The 18,162-nt window shown below is 47.7% G+C and overlaps 3 protein-coding genes across 3 annotated transcripts; all 3 read left to right on the forward strand.

Moving 5' to 3' along the window:
• The first annotated feature begins 1,578 nt into the window (after nt 1–1,578).
• Nucleotides 1,579–2,046, forward strand: LOC136503173 (uncharacterized). Its single transcript, XM_066498332.1, has one exon. The coding sequence runs from the start codon at nt 1,579–1,581 to the stop codon at nt 2,044–2,046; it is 468 nt and encodes a 155-aa protein (XP_066354429.1).
• A 5,856-nt stretch (nt 2,047–7,902) lies between these two features.
• LOC136503174 (vegetative cell wall protein gp1-like) lies at nt 7,903–8,754 on the forward strand. Its single transcript, XM_066498333.1, has one exon. It carries the CDS (start codon nt 7,903–7,905, stop codon nt 8,752–8,754), a length of 852 nt encoding a protein of 283 aa, XP_066354430.1.
• Nucleotides 8,755–11,596: 2,842 nt separating this feature from the next.
• LOC136504524 (uncharacterized) lies at nt 11,597–12,172 on the forward strand. The gene has a single exon (XM_066499459.1). The coding sequence runs from the start codon at nt 11,597–11,599 to the stop codon at nt 12,044–12,046; it is 450 nt and encodes a 149-aa protein (XP_066355556.1). The 3' UTR covers nt 12,047–12,172.
• Nucleotides 12,173–18,162: the final 5,990 nt, after the last annotated feature.

The raw sequence follows: 18,162 nt of genomic DNA on the forward strand, positions 1-18,162 counted from the left end.
TTGTTCAGGTGATCTCACATCTCCCTACCTATTGCTTCAACTGCCAATGTTTTATCACCTGCAATACGTTTTATATGGGGTTATGCCTCACATGGTAGTTTCCTTGGAATATATCTTGGGCACCTATGAAAATGCAAATGCACACCCTACAACTGTAACTAACTTAGAAAGACTGAAGTCTAACACAAGTGCCTAAATGTTGATGGGTTCGTTGACTAACATCGAGACAATATATATTGTTATATTCTAGAATAATTTAAAAAAATGAGAGCATCCGTGTAGAATCAAGAACTTTAACCCAAGTAGGCAAGTTTCACTATAAGGAACGTAACCAACAGGCCATGCTTAGTTGATATTCTTTTGTAGTTGCGGGTGAAATAAATTTAGACTTATCAAATAGTTGATTGATGTCGTATGGTTGAAAGGTCAGCGAGATGTCCAATTTGCGTAAATGATCCAAATAGCCTTTGACTTGGACCTACTATCAGCACAAGAGCGTTAACATATCAAGGACACTCCCATCTGAAATTATCTCTAAATTCAATGAATGGTGTAATTTGACTGGTATTAATAATTTAGAGAGCAAGGGCTGGTTGGACTTTTCCACCCGAAATGACCTCCAAAACCATCGATGCTATGTTAGGTTCATGGGGATCCAATCCCCAAGTGGATCTTTTCCACCCTAGGAACGAGTGGTTCTCTGGCTATCACTGGATCTCTGTTGGGGATAATTACCCCTTAGCTTTAATCCCTGCTCGTTGTTTTTGTGTTTGGTTAGACCAGGGATCCTGACCGCCAGCATGTCATGTCCACTCGCCCCGTCGTCGAAGGGGAATTCTCCCACGTCTATATAGGCCGGGCTTCGTTCCTAGACCGGGGTGAGGGAAAAAGGCTGGAGTAGGCCGAGGCAGAGTCCTTTACTGGGCTTAAACGAACACGTATTTTTTCATAGGCAAGGAATGTTCCCACGCCGGGCTGACCCACGAGGTTGGCCCTTGACCCCGGCCGAGGAGGGCCTAACCTAACAAGGCCTCAATGATATGATTTGCTCAGTAATAATTGTTGAGTGCAAAGGATATTTGGTTCTATGATTTGAGTGAGAGTAAAAAATTAGGCTTAGGCAATTTGAGGAATATTTCCTTTATCAAAAAAAAGTTGAGGAGGTCAAATGCGTGTTTTTTTTTTGTAAAGATGGATGGAACGAGCGTGTGAGAAACGAAACGAGACCAAGTGTGTGAAATTTCTAGCCCAGACGACTGTACGGACATGTGAGGGCTAGCTTACAGCGTTGTATTTGTCGGCGGAGATATAACAGGTCTAATAGAAACCAACGCGCTTAACATAAGGCATCATACCTTGCGTGCACTCCAACTACAAGGCACGGTGATTCTAAATCCAGTGCTTTGCTTGGCCTCGCATCCAGCAGCGGCCAACGCAGTGCTTTAGTTTCCGGCGGGCCGCCGGCTGGCCCCTATAAGTGGAGAGCACGGAGCGAGCTGTAACGTCGACACGATATGGTGTTGGTGTCACACGCTGCGTCGGGCTCGCCATTTCCGTTGGCTGTTTCATTCGCCCAGGATGGGTGTTGGGGCTGCCGGCAGCGGCGCTGGCTCTCCGCCAAGCTGGGGCCGCCGCCTCGCCGCCGAGGGCTGCACGAGCACCGGGGCGACCATGTCCGTCGCTGCGCACAGCGCGCCGGTGGCATCAGTGTCGGGCTGCTGCAGCTGCGGCGGCGGGCACGGCAACTGCGTCAACATCTACGTGAACAACAACGTGCAAGGGGTCACCAACTCCGTGCTGGTCGGCAGCAAGGTCGTCATGCAGGACCCCGGGCCGCGCGTCTCCAGCGGCCACCACCAGCCGCGGCGAGACGGCCGCCGCCGCCGCCGCCGTGAGGGAAAGCGAAATCGGCACCAGCAGCTACAGCATATGGCGAAGACGATCAAGATTGGCATCGTTGCCGTCGTTGTGTCGTCGTTGCTGTTCGTAGCAGCTGCGGCGGGGACCATCCTTTTGTTAGAATCGCTGGTGTGTACCTCTCAGTAACCGTAGATCCGGGAAGACTCCTTGCCTTTCTCTGTTGAGGCGCATCGGCAAGCGTGAACGTCGATGCCGCGGTGCAGTAGACGTCGTGGTGGCGAGGAGGTGAAGTCCAGTGGCCCGGTGTAGACCTGCAGGGGCGACGGCGGTGCGGTACACTACGTCAAAAAGCATTTCTAGGGGCGGTTGTAGACCATTTGCAGTGGCGGTTTACCCAGCCGCCCCTACGCAAGGGTCTCTACAAATCATGCATTTGTAGGAGCGGCTGGTGTTTCCAGCCGCCCCTACAAATCGATTTATAGGGGCGGCTCGTATTACCAGTCGTCCCTACAAATCGATTTGTAGGGGCGGCTGTAGTACCAGCCGCCTCTACAAACAGGTATTTGTAGGGGCGGTTCAATCTAGAACCGCCTCTACAGTACGTTTTCCCGCCATTTTTTTTTTCAAATTTATAATTCAAAATCGTGTTGCCGAACGTCCCACGACCAACATTCCGAACCGCGTTAGCGTTACCGAACACCCCGCGACCAACATTCCGAACCGCGTTCGCGTTGCCGAACGCTCCGCGACCAATGTTCCGAACCGCGTTCGCGTTGCCGAACGCCCCGCGACCAGCGTTCGCGTTGCCGAACGCCCTACGACCGCGACTACAAGCACAAGAGTATTCTATAAACTATAATTACAAGTCCAATTCACAAGAATATATACAATCCATCATTAAATATACAAATTCCATACACATTGTTATCAACGTCCTAGAGCTAGCCTTTCAGTCTCACGAAGGTGTTGGTACTGAGGATTTGTACCTAACTCAGACTCTCGGTCATGGTAGGCGCCTCTAACGTGTACAATCTGATCCAATATGAAGTTACAAAGGTCGCCGACGAGCTCTAAGAGTTGGTCATCCTTGTATGGGTCTCTTTTCATTCCTTTCTCTTCTCTCCACTACAAGAAAACAAGTTTCGGTTTAGTATTTCATACCATTTACGAAGTTTTTATACTACGGGTGAAGAGGTTCAAACTTACCTTTACGGGGTGTCTCCTGTAGGTACCGGTGTTACCCATTATAGAACATATATAGTATCCACAATGTACACTCCCAGGCTTCTGCTTGGGGCACTGTGTGTTTTACATATGAAAATGTTAAGTAATGCTTTTAACAGCCATGTAACGGAGTACTGAAGAAGTAAGTTACACTTACCGCACATAGTGTTTTTATAGCCAGCTTTTCCTTCCTTGCTGGATCATGCCTTCCATGATGATTAGTGACATAGAACCTAAATACCCTGTTCGAATTATTTTAGCAAATACAACTTGTTAGTATCCAAAAGTGAACGTTACAAGTATGTATACAAACATATAAGCTAATGAGGATTGTCGATATGTATACGTCTTCAGAATCGATATGAAGTCTTTGTATGTCACCGTGTCCTTATCTAATGAATCAAAGACCCATGTCATGCTCCTCTCGACATCGACGGTGGTTGCTGCATGGATTTAATCATAGAACTAGATAAGCCCTTTTGCATCGAATAAAATATATCGAACAAAGCTTTAAGTATAGAGTTGAGCTTACTCGAAGTTGTATGGTAGCCATATAGTAGAGTGGTGTTGGAGATTTTTGAAAGCCAAGGCAATGTATGCCGCAACCATAAGGGACTCTTCCCTTAGCTTCGCACTACGGATGCGCTCTTTCTCCCGAAGAGTCTTTGCAGCTGCTAGCTCTTTGACATCAAGTGTCCACCATTTAGGGTAATTAAAATTTGTTTGGGCTATAGCTTGAGGGTCTACATACCTAGCTTTCACACTTGGCATTTGTTTGATAATGTGCACTTGCATTCTACAAATCACGGCGTGGGTTAGTTATAACAAAATTCAAAGATTACATTCATATCATATCGGGAGGACAAGGACTTATAGGAACCACGTGCAAATTAGATTCATCTCCATTTCTCCCAGGTGAAAGCATGTGTGCATGTCATTGAAGTCAAAGACAATTTTCTTGGCTGGGCTTCCAAATGTGCTGGTGGGAAAGCATGCTTGTATGATATCTATGCTCGTTGGGAGAACACGCAAGTACCAATCATGGAACCTTCTCATTCCAAGTGGTAGGCGCTGGATGTCCCGGTTTGGTAGGAAGGGCTTGCCTCTTTCATATGTTTTCGGGCAATCCTTTGACCATTCGATGGCATCAACATTTGGATACTGCTTTGCAATTTGGTGGAGTTTGCTAGTGACGGCCTCCTCAGAACCCCGTGATGGGACTTTTTTAACTTGGTTCTCAGGCTTAAACTGGTCATGGGAATACCACTTGGACACCGACGAGATGTCTTTGATCGGAACATAAACTGGCCTTATGTTGATTGGAATCTTCTTTCGGAGTTCCCATTCAGGCATGTCCTCATCTTTTTGTGCATCACCTTCTTCAGGAGGCACTCGTTGTTCATGTATCAGTTGTGCTTGTTGAGAAGACTGTGGCATCTCATGATGCACTTCCTCGGTACGAGCTAGAGAAGGTTGTGGCATCTCATCAGGCACATGCTTGATAGGAGGTGGGGAAGAATGTGGCATCTCAGGAATGTGGGGGTCACGAGACGGTGAAAATATCTCCCCGGCCTCAACAACTTGCTCCAAATTTGGGAGAGGGGGAGGCGGCGAAGAAGCAGTCAATATAATGTCCCGTTTGTGCCAGAGGATGAACTACCCCCATAACGTCTCCGAGTAACACCAGCCCCTCAGGAGTTGCGTAGTCTATCCTCCACTGCATGAACTCGGGCTCCACTGTATGCACCTCGACCCTAGTGTAGTCCGACGGTATCTTATTATTGTGGTGTAAGCCACCGGGAGGATGTGCCACACCCGTTGCCACCTCCATCACAGTGTTCTGCCGGCTGCCGAGAAACACCAAGGTGCAACTAGTTGGTTCCTGTATGCGATCGACTGGGGTTGTGGCTGCAGTGGAACCTTGGCTGCTAGGAACTTTGGAGGACTGCCAACTAATGCCAGTTCTCCCGGCAGCGTCACTAATATCCGTGGCTACCTAGACAGTCCTTGGTCCTCCAGCGCCTTCGCAACTAGAGCCTTCACTTGGAGCTCAAGACTAGTCTCCCCGGTCTCGGCCATGTTTCTTGTACATGTGACTGTCCTCTTCGAATCCTTGCTTCCAGGTCATTCTTTTCCCTAGCCCCCTGGTACGGCCTATGTGCTCCTTGTTTCCCAAGCCAAGGCTAAGCTCGTCCCTCTCTCTAGAAGGATTGAATGAGCCCGTCTCTTTGTCTTCAGCATATTTCAGTATCCTTGATACCGCCTCTTGGGTCTCTGGCTTATCAAACTTAAGATTACTGCCAGATGGTTCTGTACTCCTCGCATATATCCAGTTCCTTGAGCGTACCTTCAAGTTTGTCACATCGATATTCCCAGCAGCTACGGCCTCTTCATTCATCTTCCTAAACTGCTCTTCCTTGGCATAGTAGCCACCGGGGTCTAGATGATGGTGGTGTTTGTTCCTCTTTGCCAGCTCGGTGTTACGGACACTGAGCTCCAATGCCTCCGGTGAAGTCTTCTAAGCCACGAGCTCCTCCCATTGACTAGGAGTTATTTTGCCAAACTCGTTGAAGGGAGTTAACCCCTTTTGGATATACTTCGTGTTGAGCTCCGACCCTCCAACGTCGGAATGACTCTCCCATCATCCTGATAGCATTTTTTTTACCAATTCGTGCTTACCCTCTGGAAATCTAAAATTGACCTTCAGCTGCCTATCCCATAGTGCATTCTTTATGTTCTCTGGTACCTCTTTCCAGTTAGGGATTGCTGGGTTCAATTTATCTCTTACTAGGGCCCTGATCGCATTACGGAATCGTCCTCTTAATTCCTTTAGCTCAAGGATCTCCCTTGCTGGCCCGACCTCCGTTATCACATAGCAAGCCTTATCTGGATATAGATTTCCTTTTCTATCCCCTTGTTTCCTCTTAGGCTTGGTAGTCGTAGTTGTGTCTTGAGTTTGTGGAGCAGAGGCATCGTGATCCGTCTCTGTGGTTGTTGCCTCTGCTCTCCTTTCCTCTACTCCGTCTTGTCCAGCGAGATGTCACGGATGTCGACGTCGTCTTTTCTGAGTTTCAGGAGGGACCTATATATAGGACAGGTCAAAGTGTTAGCAGAGGTAACACAGCCAAAGCTTTAGCAAAATTTACAAGCTAAGGCTTCTTCCCTACCTCCTCGTTCGGGTCAAAATCCTTGTCCAAATCTTCCTCCGTTGGCCTCCTTCTTGCTTTAGGTGGGAAAGGATCCTCGGGACTTTCATATCCCTCTTCTGACTCATCATCCTCTTCTTCTTCACCTTTAGCAGCCTCTCCTTCGGGGCCTTCCTCCTCGTCACACTCCTCCTGAGTAAGCATCACTTCTAGATCCTTTTCTACCTTGTTATCGAACTGTTCCTGAGTAAGCTGGTCCTCTAGTGCTTGCTCCTCAAGGGTTGGCTGCTCATCATGCTCGGGGCATCGAGCTGCACTATCTGTTGTCCACGATATTATTTCGCGCTTTGTTCTAAAAGATGCAAGAAAGTGTGCTTAGGTACGCGAGAAGGTATAAGAAATAAAAAAGGGCTATAAACCAAAGTAGTCCTATAAAACAACAATATATCAAAAAAACTAGTAGTAGCAGTAGTAGAGGCCTCAAAAACATGTCAATCATCATCTGATCTTGAACTTGGAGCATCAAAGCATCATAACAGAGAAGAGAGGGGAAGGTAATGTAGGGGCGGCTACTAATGATGCCAAGTTCCTCACAAGTTCTTGATCATCAGCTCATATTCCATATAATGTATTGACCACCGATAGATTCCTCGGAGAGGAAGCAGAAGAGACTAGAGGCCATAGATGACGGCAACGGCAGGCGACGTCTCGTGGGCGGTGGCTCTCTGCGTATCTCCAAAGGCCATTTTTCGAGTAATTGTTTCATGTCGGGCTATCTTTTTTTTCATTTCTGTTTTTTTTTCCATGTTTTCTTTTTTACATTTTTGCACGGTAGCGAAGGCAAAATAATAAGGATAAGAAAATTCTGGTGTAAAACAGAAAAGTGAACTCATAACTTTATTTTTGTATAAAGTTCCCCAACACTAAACTGTTGTTATGTCTTTTTATTTTTTATTTATGACAAAAGTCATCCTATTTGAGCATTAGCTGGTGGTTCAACTAGCCTGACTAAAAAAACCAATCAAATTAAACCACTAAGCAATAAATCAAGCATTTTTTTGCCTATACATGTGTCATGACATGTTCATCAAGGGTTGTAGCATAGAGAATAGGTAGAGTTAATCGCCTCATATACAAATTGAGTGGAAGACACACAAGCGAATTATAGGAGTGTGTTTGAGTTTTGTTTGTCTGCACTACCGGAAACGTTAAATTTGCCGAGTGTTTTTGTGTTTGCCGAGTGTTTTCTATCAGGCACTCGGCAAACAAGTTCTTTGCCGAGTGCTACCCGGTAAACAGGTAGTTTGCCGAGTGTCAAAAAAACACTCAGCAAAGATGGGTTTGCCGAGTATTTTTTTTTTACACTCGGCAAAGTAAAAAAAATATGGGAAAGAAAGAGAAGAAAAAAAATAAAAAAAATCTTTGCTGAGTGCCCAGATCTAGGACACTCGGCAAAGTAAAAATATTTTTTTCTGGGAAAGAAAGAGAAGAAAAAAATGAAAAAAAATCTTTGCGGAGTGCCCAGATCTAGGACACTCGGCAAAGTAAAAAAATATTTTTTTCTGGGAAAGAAAGAGAAGAAAAAAATGAAAAAAAAAATCTTTGCCGAGTGCCCAGATCTAGGACACTCGGCAAAATAAAAAAAATCTGGGAAACATAGAGAAGAAAAAAAATGAAAAAATCTTTGCCGAGTGCCCAGATCTGGGACACTCAGCAAACAAAAAAAATCATTTTTAACCCCAACGCCGCGGGCTCCCCTTCTCCCCGCGCTATCCGCACGCCCCCTCCCCTTCTCCGAGCACGGGCACGCACCGCCCCCTCCCCGCGCACCTCCCTCGCGCCGCCCCGCCTCCTCCCTCTCGCCCCTGGCCCCCGCCCCTCCCCCTCCTCCCTCTCCGCGACGGCGCCTACCCTCCCCTCCTCCCTCACCCGCCTCCCCCCTCCCCCCTCCTCCCTCGCCGCGCCCCACCCTCCTCCACCCCCTCCACCAGATCCGGCCTCGGCGCGGGCGGATCTGGCGACGGTGGCGCATGGGAAGGCCGGATCTAGCCTCGGCGCGGCCCGCCCTCCCCTCCTCCCTCGCCGGCGCGGCCCGCCCTCCTCCACCGCCTCCACCAGATCCGGCCCCGACGCGGCCGTCCTCTCCCTCCCCTCTATTCCCACCGCCCGGCGCCCCTCCCCCTCCTCTCCCTTATCTCTCTTCCCTGGCGGCGGATTCGGTGGCTGGCCGCCCCATCGCTCTCCCTCTCTTCCCACCGCCGGCGCCCCCTCCCCCTCCTCTCCCTCCCCTCTCTTCCCCAGCGGCGGATCCGGCGCAGCCGCCCCCTCCTCTCCCTCTCTTCCCACCGCTGGCGCCCCTCCCCCTCCTCTCCCTGCTCTCTCTTCCAAGGCGGCGGATCCAGCCCTGCCGCCCCCTCCTCTCCCTCTCTTCCCCGGATCCGGCGGCCGCGCCCTCCTCTCCCTCTCTTCCCCGGCGTGGTGGGTGGTGGCGTGGTGGTGGTGGGCGGTGGTGGCGTGGTGGTAGTGGCCGGTGGTGGCTCGTGGCCGCCGGATCTGGGTGGCTTTTTTGTGGTGGCTTTTTTTTATTTTTTCAAAAAAAATGTTTGCCGAGTGTATTTTGGGCACTCGGCGAAGTCTTTGCCGAGTGTCCGACAAAAAACACTCGGCAAAGTCTGTTTGCCGATAAAAACTCACCGAGTGTCGTTTGTCGAGTGTGACACTCGACAAACCCTTTGTCGAGTGTTTCTTAGGCTTTGCCGAGTGCCAGGGGTACTCGGCAAATCTCCTGATTCCCGTAGTGCTGGTCTCTAGAAAGTATTTTGGATATGTTTCGAGGGACTATTTTTTTTGAAAAAATAGTATATACCAATATTAAAGTGTCCATTCTCTGTTTGGTTATATAAATTAGTGTCCAGACACGATAGAGGGTCTGGTCTAGGATGATTTAGAACGAATGACACAATTAATAAAATCTATGAGTCTCCTATGCCTATACAAGTTACGTGTCTCGACAAAGAATTTCAAGAAATGACCTTTCATCCGCTTCGATTTTGGGCTTTAGTCTTGGTATTTTTTGCATCCGGGAGTAAAGGAAGAATTAGTCCCGGTTGAAGCCACCAACAGGGACTAAAGGCCCCTGTCCTGGCACGCTTTCACAGCAGGCCACCTTTAGTCCCGATTGGTAACACCAACCGGGACTAAAGGTCGACCTTTAGTCCCGATTGGTGTTACCAACCTGGACTAAAGGTCCTTCAACCTTTAGTCCCGGCTGGTAATACCAACCGGGACTAAAGGGTGACCTTTTAGTCTCGGTTGGTGTCACCAATCCAGATTAAAGGTCTCCCACCCGGGACTAAAGGTACCCCACAGGTCAATTCAAAAGGAGAGTGTCCAGGACCCTGTCACATGTGGGGTACATCTGAATTGGTAAGGAGTTTATACGCGAGGAAAGAGATCCTGGGTTCGAATCTCACATATCGCAAGAGAGGTCTCCCTATAATTTCGTTTATTTTTCTCCTGATGATACACCTTTAGTCCCGGTTATGTGACCCGGGACTAAAGGCCAAGACCTTTAGTCCCGGATTCGTAGTCCCGGTTGGAAAACCGGGACTAAAGTCAGTTCCCAATCGGGACTACAACCCATTTTCTCTACTAGTGTTTGGCTTGGGTCGAAGGTGGTGCCATCGATGCGGATCAAAGCCACCAAGCTTGTTCAGGTGATCTCACATCTCCCTACCTATTGCTTCAACTGCCAATGTTTTATCACCTGCAATACGTTTTATATGGGGTTATGCCTCACATGGTAGTTTCCTTGGAATATATCTTGGGCACCTATGAAAATGCAAATGCACACCCTACAACTGTAACTAACTTAGAAAGACTGAAGTCTAACACAAGTGCCTAAATGTTGATGGGTTCGTTGACTAACATCGAGACAATATATATTGTTATATTCTAGAATAATTTAAAAAATGAGAGCATCCGTGTAGAATCAAGAACTTTAACCCAAGTAGGCAAGTTTCACTATAAGGAACGTAACCAACAGGCCATGCTTAGTTGATATTCTTTTGTAGTTGCGGGTGAAATAAATTTAGACTTATCAAATAGTTGATTGATGTCGTATGGTTGAAAGGTCAGCGAGGCAAGATGTCCAATTTTCCTAAATCAGCACAAGAGCGTTAACATATCAAGGACACTCCCATCTGAAATTATCTCTAAATTCAATGAATGGTGTAATTTGACTGGTATTAATAATTTAGAGAGCAAGGGCTGGTTGGACTTTTCCACCCGAAATGACCTCCAAAACCATCGATGCTATGTTAGGTTCATGGGGATCCAATCCCCAAGTGGATCTTTTCCACCCTAGGAACGAGTGGTTCTCTGGCTATCACTGGATCTCTGCTGGGGATAATTACCCCTTAGCTTTAATCCATGCTCGTTGTTTTTGTGTTTGGTTAGACCAGGGATCGTGACCGCCAGCATGTCATGTCCGCTCGCCCCGTCGTTGAAGGGGAATTCTCCCAGGTCTATGTAGGCCGGGCTTCGTTCCTAGAACGGGGTGAGGGCAGCCTGTTCGGCTGGGGCTGAAACGATCGTATTCGATCGTGGATTATTACTGCTGACTGATTTGATGTAAGAGAAAAATACTGTTCTAGTTGAAAATTTACAATCGTTTACGATCAAGCGAACAGGCCGAGGCAGAGTACGTCCTTTACTGGGCTTAAACGAACATGCATTTTTTCATAGGGCAAGGAATGTTCCCACGCCGGGCTGACCCACGAGGTTGACCCTTGACCCCGGCGGAGGAGGGCCTAACCTAACAAGGCCTCAATGATATGATTTGCTCAGTAATAATTGTTGAGTGCAAAGGATATTTGGTTCTATGATTTGAGCGAGTAAAAAATTAGGCTTAGGCAATTTGAGGAATATTTCCTTTATCAAAAAAAGTTGAGGAGGTGAAATGCGTGTTTTTCTTGTAAAGATGGATGGAACGAGCGTGTGAGAAACGAAACGAGACCAAGTGTGTGAAATTTCTAGCCCAGACTGTACGGACAGGTGAGGGCTAGCTTACAGCGTTGTATTTGTCGGCGGAGATATTACAGGTCTAATAGAAACCAACGCGCTTAACATAAGGCATCATACCTTGCGTGGACTCCAACTACAAGGCACGGTGATTCTAAATCCAGTGCTTTGCTTGGCCTCGCATCCAGCAGCGGACAACGCAGTGCTTTAGTTTCCGGCGGGCCGCCGGCTGGCCCCTATAAGTGGAGAGCACGGAGCGAGCTGTAACGTCGACACGATATGGTGTTGGTGTCACACGCTGCGTCGGGCTTCGCCATTTCCGTTGGCTGTTTCATTCGCCCAGGATGGGTGTTGGGGCTGCCGGCAGCGGCGCTGGCTCTCCGCCAAGCTGGGGCCGCCGCCTCGCCGCCGAGAGCTGCACGAGCACCGGGGCGACCATGTCCGTCGCTGCGCACATCGCGCCGGTGGCGTCAGTGTCGGACTCCTGCAGCTGCCGCTGCAGCTGCGGCGGCGGGCACGGCAACTGCGTCAACATCTACGTGAACAACAACGTGCAAGGGGTCACCAACTCCGTGCTGGTCGGCAGCAAGGTCGTCATGCAGGACCCCGGGCCGCGCGTCTCCAGCGGCCACCACCAGCCGCGGCGAGACGGCCGCCGCCGCCGCCGTGAGGGAAAGCGAAATCGGCACCAGCAGCTACAGCATATGGCGAAGACGATCAAGATTGGCATCGTTGCCGTCGTTGTGTCATCGTTGCTGTTCGTAGCAGCTGCGGCGGGGACCATCCTTTTTTAGAATCGCTGGTGTGTACCTTTCAGTAACCGTAGATCCGGGAAGACTCCTTGCCTTTCTCTGTTGAGGCGCATCGGCAAGTGTGAACGTCGATGCCGCGGTGTAGTAGACGTCGTGGTGGCGAGGAGGTGAAGTCCAGTGGCCCGGTGTAGACCTGCAGGGGCGACGGCGGTGCGGTACACTACGTCAAAAAGCATTTCTAGGGACGGTTGTAGACCATTTGCAGTGGCGGTTTGCCCAGCCACCCCTACGCAAGGGTCTCTACAAATCATGCATTTGTAGGGGCGGTTCCCAAGCCGCCCCTACAAATCAATTTGTAGGGCGGCTGGTGTTTCCAGCCGCCCCTACAAATCGATTTGTAGGGGCGGCTCGTATTACCAGTCGCCCCTACAAATCGATTTGTAGGGGCGACTGTAGTACCAGCCGCCCCTACAAACAGGTATTTGTAGGGGCGGTTCAATCTAGAACCGCCTCTACAGTACGTTTTCCTGCCAATTTTTTTTTTCAAATTTACAATTCAAAATCGCGTTGCCAAACGTCCCACGACCAACATTCCGAACCGCGTTCGCGTTGCCGAACACCCCGCGACCAACATTCCGAACCACGTTCGCGTTGCCGAACGCCCCGCGACCAATGTTCCGAACCGCGTTCGTGTTGCCGAACGCCCCGCGACCAGCGTTCGCGTTGCCGAACGCCCTGCGACCGCAACTACAAGCACAAGAGTATTCTATAAACTATAATTACAAGTCCAATTCACAAGAATATATATAATCCATCATTAAATATACAAATTCCATACACATTGTTATCAATGTCCTAGAGCTAGCCTTTCAGTCTCACGAAGGTGTTGGTACTGAGGATTTGTACCTAACTCAGACTCTCGGTCATGGTAGGCGCCTCTAACGTGTACAATCTGGTCCAATATGAAGTTGCAAAGGTCGCCGACGAGCTCTAAGAGTTGGTCATTCTTGTATGGGTCTCTTTTCATTCCTTTCTCTTCTCTCCACTACAAGAAAACAAGTTTCGGTTTAGTATTTCATACCATTTACGAAGTTTTTATACTACGGGTGAAGAGGTTCAAACTTACCCTTAAGGGGTGTCTCCTGTAGGCACCGGTGTTACTCATTATAGAACATATATAGTATCCACAATGTACACTCCCAGGCTTCTGCTTGGGGCACTGTGTGTTTTGCATATGAAAATGTTAAGTAATGCTTTTGACAGCCATGTAACGGAGTACTGAAGAAGTAAGTTACACTTACCGCACATAGTGTTTTTATAGCCAGCTTTTCCTTCCTTGCTGGATCATGCCTTCCATGATGATTAGTGAATAGAACCTAAATGCCCTGTTCGAATTATTTTAGCAAATACAACTTGTTAGTATCCAAAAGTGAACGTTACAAGTATGTATACAAACATATAAGCTAATGAGGATTGTCGATATGTATACGTCTTCAGAATCGATATGAAGTCTTTGTATGTCACCGTGTCCTTATCTAATGAATCAAAGACCCATGCCATGCTTCTCCCGACATCGACGGCTATACAAATCCAGTGGTTGCTGCATGGATTTAATCATAGAACTAGATAAGCTCTTTTGCATCGAATAAAATATATCGAACAAAGCTTTAAGTATAGAGTTGAGCTTACTCGAAGTTGTATGGTAGCCATATAGTAGAGTGGTGTTGGAGATTTTTGAAAGCCAAGGCAATGTATGCCGCAACCATAAGGGACTCTTCCCTTAGCTTCGCACTACGGATGTGCTCTTTCTCCCGAAGAGTCTTTGTAGCTGCTAGCTCTTTGGCATCAAGTGTCCACCGTTTAGGGTAATTAAAATTTGTTTGGGCTATAGCTTGAGGGTCTACATACCTAGCTTTCACACTTGGCATTTGTTTGACAATGTGCACTTGCATTCTACAAATCACGGCGTGGGTTAGTTACAACAAAATTCAAAGATTACATTCATATCATATCGGGAGGACAAGGACTTACAGGCACCACGTGCGAATTAGATTCATCTCCATTTCTCCCAGGTGAAAGCATGTGTGCATGTCATTGAAGTTAAAGACAATTTTCCTGGCTGGGCTTCCAAATGTGCTGGTGGGAAAGCATGCTTGTATGATATCTATGCTCGTTGGGAGAACACGCAAGTACCAATCATGGAACCTTCTCATTCCAAGTGGTAGGCGCTGGATGTCCCGGTTTGGTAGGAAGGGCTTGCCTCTTTCATATGTTTTCGGGCAATCCTTTGACCATTCGATGACATCAACATTTGGATACTGCTTTGCAATTTGGTGGAGTTTGCTAGTGATGGCCTCCTCAGAACCCCGTGATGGGACTTTTTTAACTTGGTTCTCAGGCTTGAACTGGTCATGGGAATACCACTTGGACACCGACGAGACGTCTTTGATCGGAACATAAACTGGCCTTATGTTGATTGGAATCTTCTTTCGGAGTTCCCATTCAGGCACGTCCTCATCTTTTTGTGCATCACCTTCTTCAGGAGGCACTCGTTGTTCATGTATCAGTTGTGCTTGTTGAGAAGACTGTGGCATCTCATGATGCACTTCCTCAGTACGAGCTAGAGAAGGTTGTGGCATCTCATCAGGCACATGCTCGATAGGAGGCGGGGAAGAATGTGGCATCTCAGGAATGTGGGGGGTCACGAGACGGTGAAAATATCTCCCCGGCCTCAACAACTCGCTCCAAATTTGGGAGAGGGGGAGGCGGCGAAGAAGCAGTCAATATAATGTCCCGTTTGTGCCAGAGGATGAACTACCCCATAACGTCTCCGAGTAACACCAGCCCCTCGGGAGTTGCGTAGTCTATCCTCCACTGCATGAACTCGGGCTTCACTGCATGAACTCGGGTATCTTATTATTATGGTGTAAGCCACCGGGAGGATGTGCCACACCCGTTGCCACCTCCATCACAGTGTTCTGCCGGCTGCCGAGAAACACCAAGGTGCAACTAGTTGGTTCCCGTATGCGATCGACTGGGGTTGTGGCTGCAGTGGAACCTTGGCTGCTAGGAACTTTTGGAGGGACTGCCAACTAATGCCAGTTCTTCCGGCAGCGTCACTAATATCCGTGGCTACCTAGACAGTCCTTGCTCCTCCAGCGCCTTCGCAACTAGAGCCTTCACTTGGAGCTCAAGACTAGTCTCTCCGGTCTCGGCCATGTTTCTTGTACATGTGACTGTCCTCTTCGAATTCCTTGCTTCCAGGTCATTCCTTTTCCCTAGCCCCCTGGTACGGCCTAGTGTGCTCCTTGTTTCCCAAGCCAAGGCTAAGCTCGTCCCTCTCTCTAGAAGGATTGAATGAGCCCGTCTCTTTGTCTTCAGCATATTTCAGTATCCTTAATACCTGCCTCTTGGGTCTCTGGCTTATCAAACTTAAGATTACTGCCAGATGGTTCTGTACTCCTCGCATATATCCAGTTCCTTGAGCGTACCTTCAAGTTTGTCACATCGATATTCCCAGCAGCTACGGCCTCTTCATCCATCTTCCTAAACTGCTCTTCCTTGGCATAGTAGCCACCGGGGCCTAGATGATGGTGGTGTTTGTTCCTCTTCGCCAGCTCGGTGTTACGGACACTGAGCTCCAATGCCTCTGGTGAAGTCTTCTAAGCCACGAGCTCCTCCCATTGACTAGGAGTTATTTTGCCAAACTCGTTGAAGGGAGTTAACCCCTTTTGGATATACTTCGTGTTGAGCTCCGATCCTCCAACGTCGGAATGACTCTCCCATCATCCTGATAGCATTTTTTTTACCAATTCGTGCTTACCCTCTGGAAATCTAAAATTGACCTTCAGCTACCTATCCCATAGTGCATTCTTTATGTTCTCTGGTACCTCTTTCTAGTTAGGGATTGCTGGGTTCAATTTATCTCTTACTAGGGCCCTGATCGCATTACGGAATCGTCCTCTTAATTCCTTTAGCTCAAGGAATCTCCCTTGCTGGCCCGACCTCCGTTATCACATAGCAAGCCTTATCTGGATATATATTTCCTTTTCTATCCCCTCATGTTTCCTCTTAGGCTTGGTAGTCGTAGTTGTGTCTTGAGTTTGTGGAGCAGAGGCATCGTGATTCCGTCTCTGTGGTTGTTGCCTCTGCTCTCCTTTCCTCTACTCCGTCTTGTCCAGCGAGATGTCACGGATGTCGACGTCGTCTTTTCTGAGTTTCAGGAGGGACCTATATATAGGACAGGTCAAAGTGTTAGCAGAGGTAACACAGCCAAAGCTTTAGCAAAATTTACAAGCTAAGGCTTCTTCCCTACCTCCTCGTTCGGGTCAAAATCCTTGTCCAAATCTTCCTCTGTTGGCCTCCTTCTTGCTTTAGGTGGGAAAGGATCCTCGGGACTTTCATATCCCTCTTCTGACTCATCATCCTCTTCTTCTTCACCTTTAGCAGCCTCTCCTTCGGGGCCTTCCTCCTCGTCACACTCCTCCTGAGTAAGCATCACTTCTAGATCCTTTTCTACCTCGTTATCGAACTATTCCTGAGTAAGCTGGTCCTCTAGTGCTTGCTCCTCAAGGGTTGGCTGCTCATCATGCTCGGGGCATCGAGCTGCACTATCTGTTGTCCACGATATTATTTCGCGCTTTGTTCTAAAAGATGCAAGAAAGTGTGCTTTAGGTACGCGAGAAGGTATAAGAAATAAAAAAGGGCTATAAACCAAAGTAGTCCTATAAAACAACAATATATCAAAAAAACTAGTAGTAGCAGTAGTAGAGGCCTCAAAAACATGTCAATCATCATCTGATCTTGAACTTGGAGCATCAAAGCATCATAACAGAGAAGAGAGGGGAATGGTAATATAGGGGCGGCTACTAATGATGCCAAGTTCCTCACAAGTTCTTGATCATCAGCTCATATTCCATATAATGTATGGACTTGGACAATTTCATCATCGGCAAAACAAAGAAGAGGAGAGGAGAGGAGAGGGGAGATTTGGCAAAAAAAACCAACAGCTGCTTAGCAAACAAAGTGTAGCAGCTGAATGGCAAAAGACAGGACAACAAGTCCTAGGCGAGTCCTGGGAGATTTGGCAAAAAAAACAACAGCAGCCAACAGTTAGTAGCTAGAAGTAGCCACTTAGGAGTAGTAAGTAGAAAGTAGTTGAGTAGAGTAAGTGCAGCAGTAGAGTGGTAGTAGTAGAGTAAGAGCAGCAGCCACTTAGGAGTAGTAGTAGGAGCATCACTGAAAGAAGAGCAGCAGTAGGAGTAGCAAGTACAGGGAGGAGTAATAGGAGTAGTAAGAGGAGGAGTAGTAGGAGTAGTAAGAGGAGTAGTAGTAGTAGGAGGAGTAGTAGGAGGAGTGGTAGGAGGAGTAGTAGTAGCAGCAGCAGCAGCAGCCACTACACACCAGCAGTATATAAGCAAAAAAAATAGAGGAGTAGTAGTAGGAGCAGGAGGAGTACTAGTAGGAGTAGTAGTATAGAGCAGTGGCAGTAGTTATGTAGTAGTAATAGTATAGAAAAGTAGAGAGTAGTAGAGATAGTAGAGTAGAGTAGAGGAGTAGTAGTAAAAGTAGTAGAGTAGAGCAGTAGTAGTAGTAGTAAAAAAGCAGCAGTAGTTAGTATAGGAGTAGGAGTAGAGCAGTAGTAGTAGTATAGAGAGTAGTAGTAGTATAGAGTAGCAGCAGCAGTTAGTATAGGAGTAGGAGTAGAGCAGTAGTAGTAGTATAGAGAGTAGTAGTAGTATAGAGTAGCAGCAGCAGTTAGTATATGAGTAGGAGTAGAGCAGTAGTAGTAGTATAGAGAGTAGTACGAGTAAGAGTAGTGAAGTAGTAGTAAGAGTAAGAGTAAGAGTACAGACTAGTAGGAAGGACAGCTTAAGTAGTAGTTAAGTATTAGTAGCAGTAGTACTAAGGATTTGATATTGACGACCACTGCTAGTAAGCATCAAGACAGTGACAACCACTGCTAGTAAGCATCAAGACAGTGACAACCACTAGCATGTGCTAAAAGTAGTAAGCATCAAGACAGTTACAGAGTGGCATGTGCTAAAAGTAGTAAGCATCAAGACAGTTGAAAGTATGTAGTGTAAGTGCCATGGAGCCCAATCAAAACCAAACACAAAACATAGAACAAAACGCAAATAAGAAATAACATGTGTACT

This window comes from Miscanthus floridulus, chromosome 14 (assembly GCF_019320115.1).
Source record: "Miscanthus floridulus cultivar M001 chromosome 14, ASM1932011v1, whole genome shotgun sequence".
Lineage (NCBI taxonomy): Eukaryota > Viridiplantae > Streptophyta > Magnoliopsida > Poales > Poaceae > Miscanthus > Miscanthus floridulus.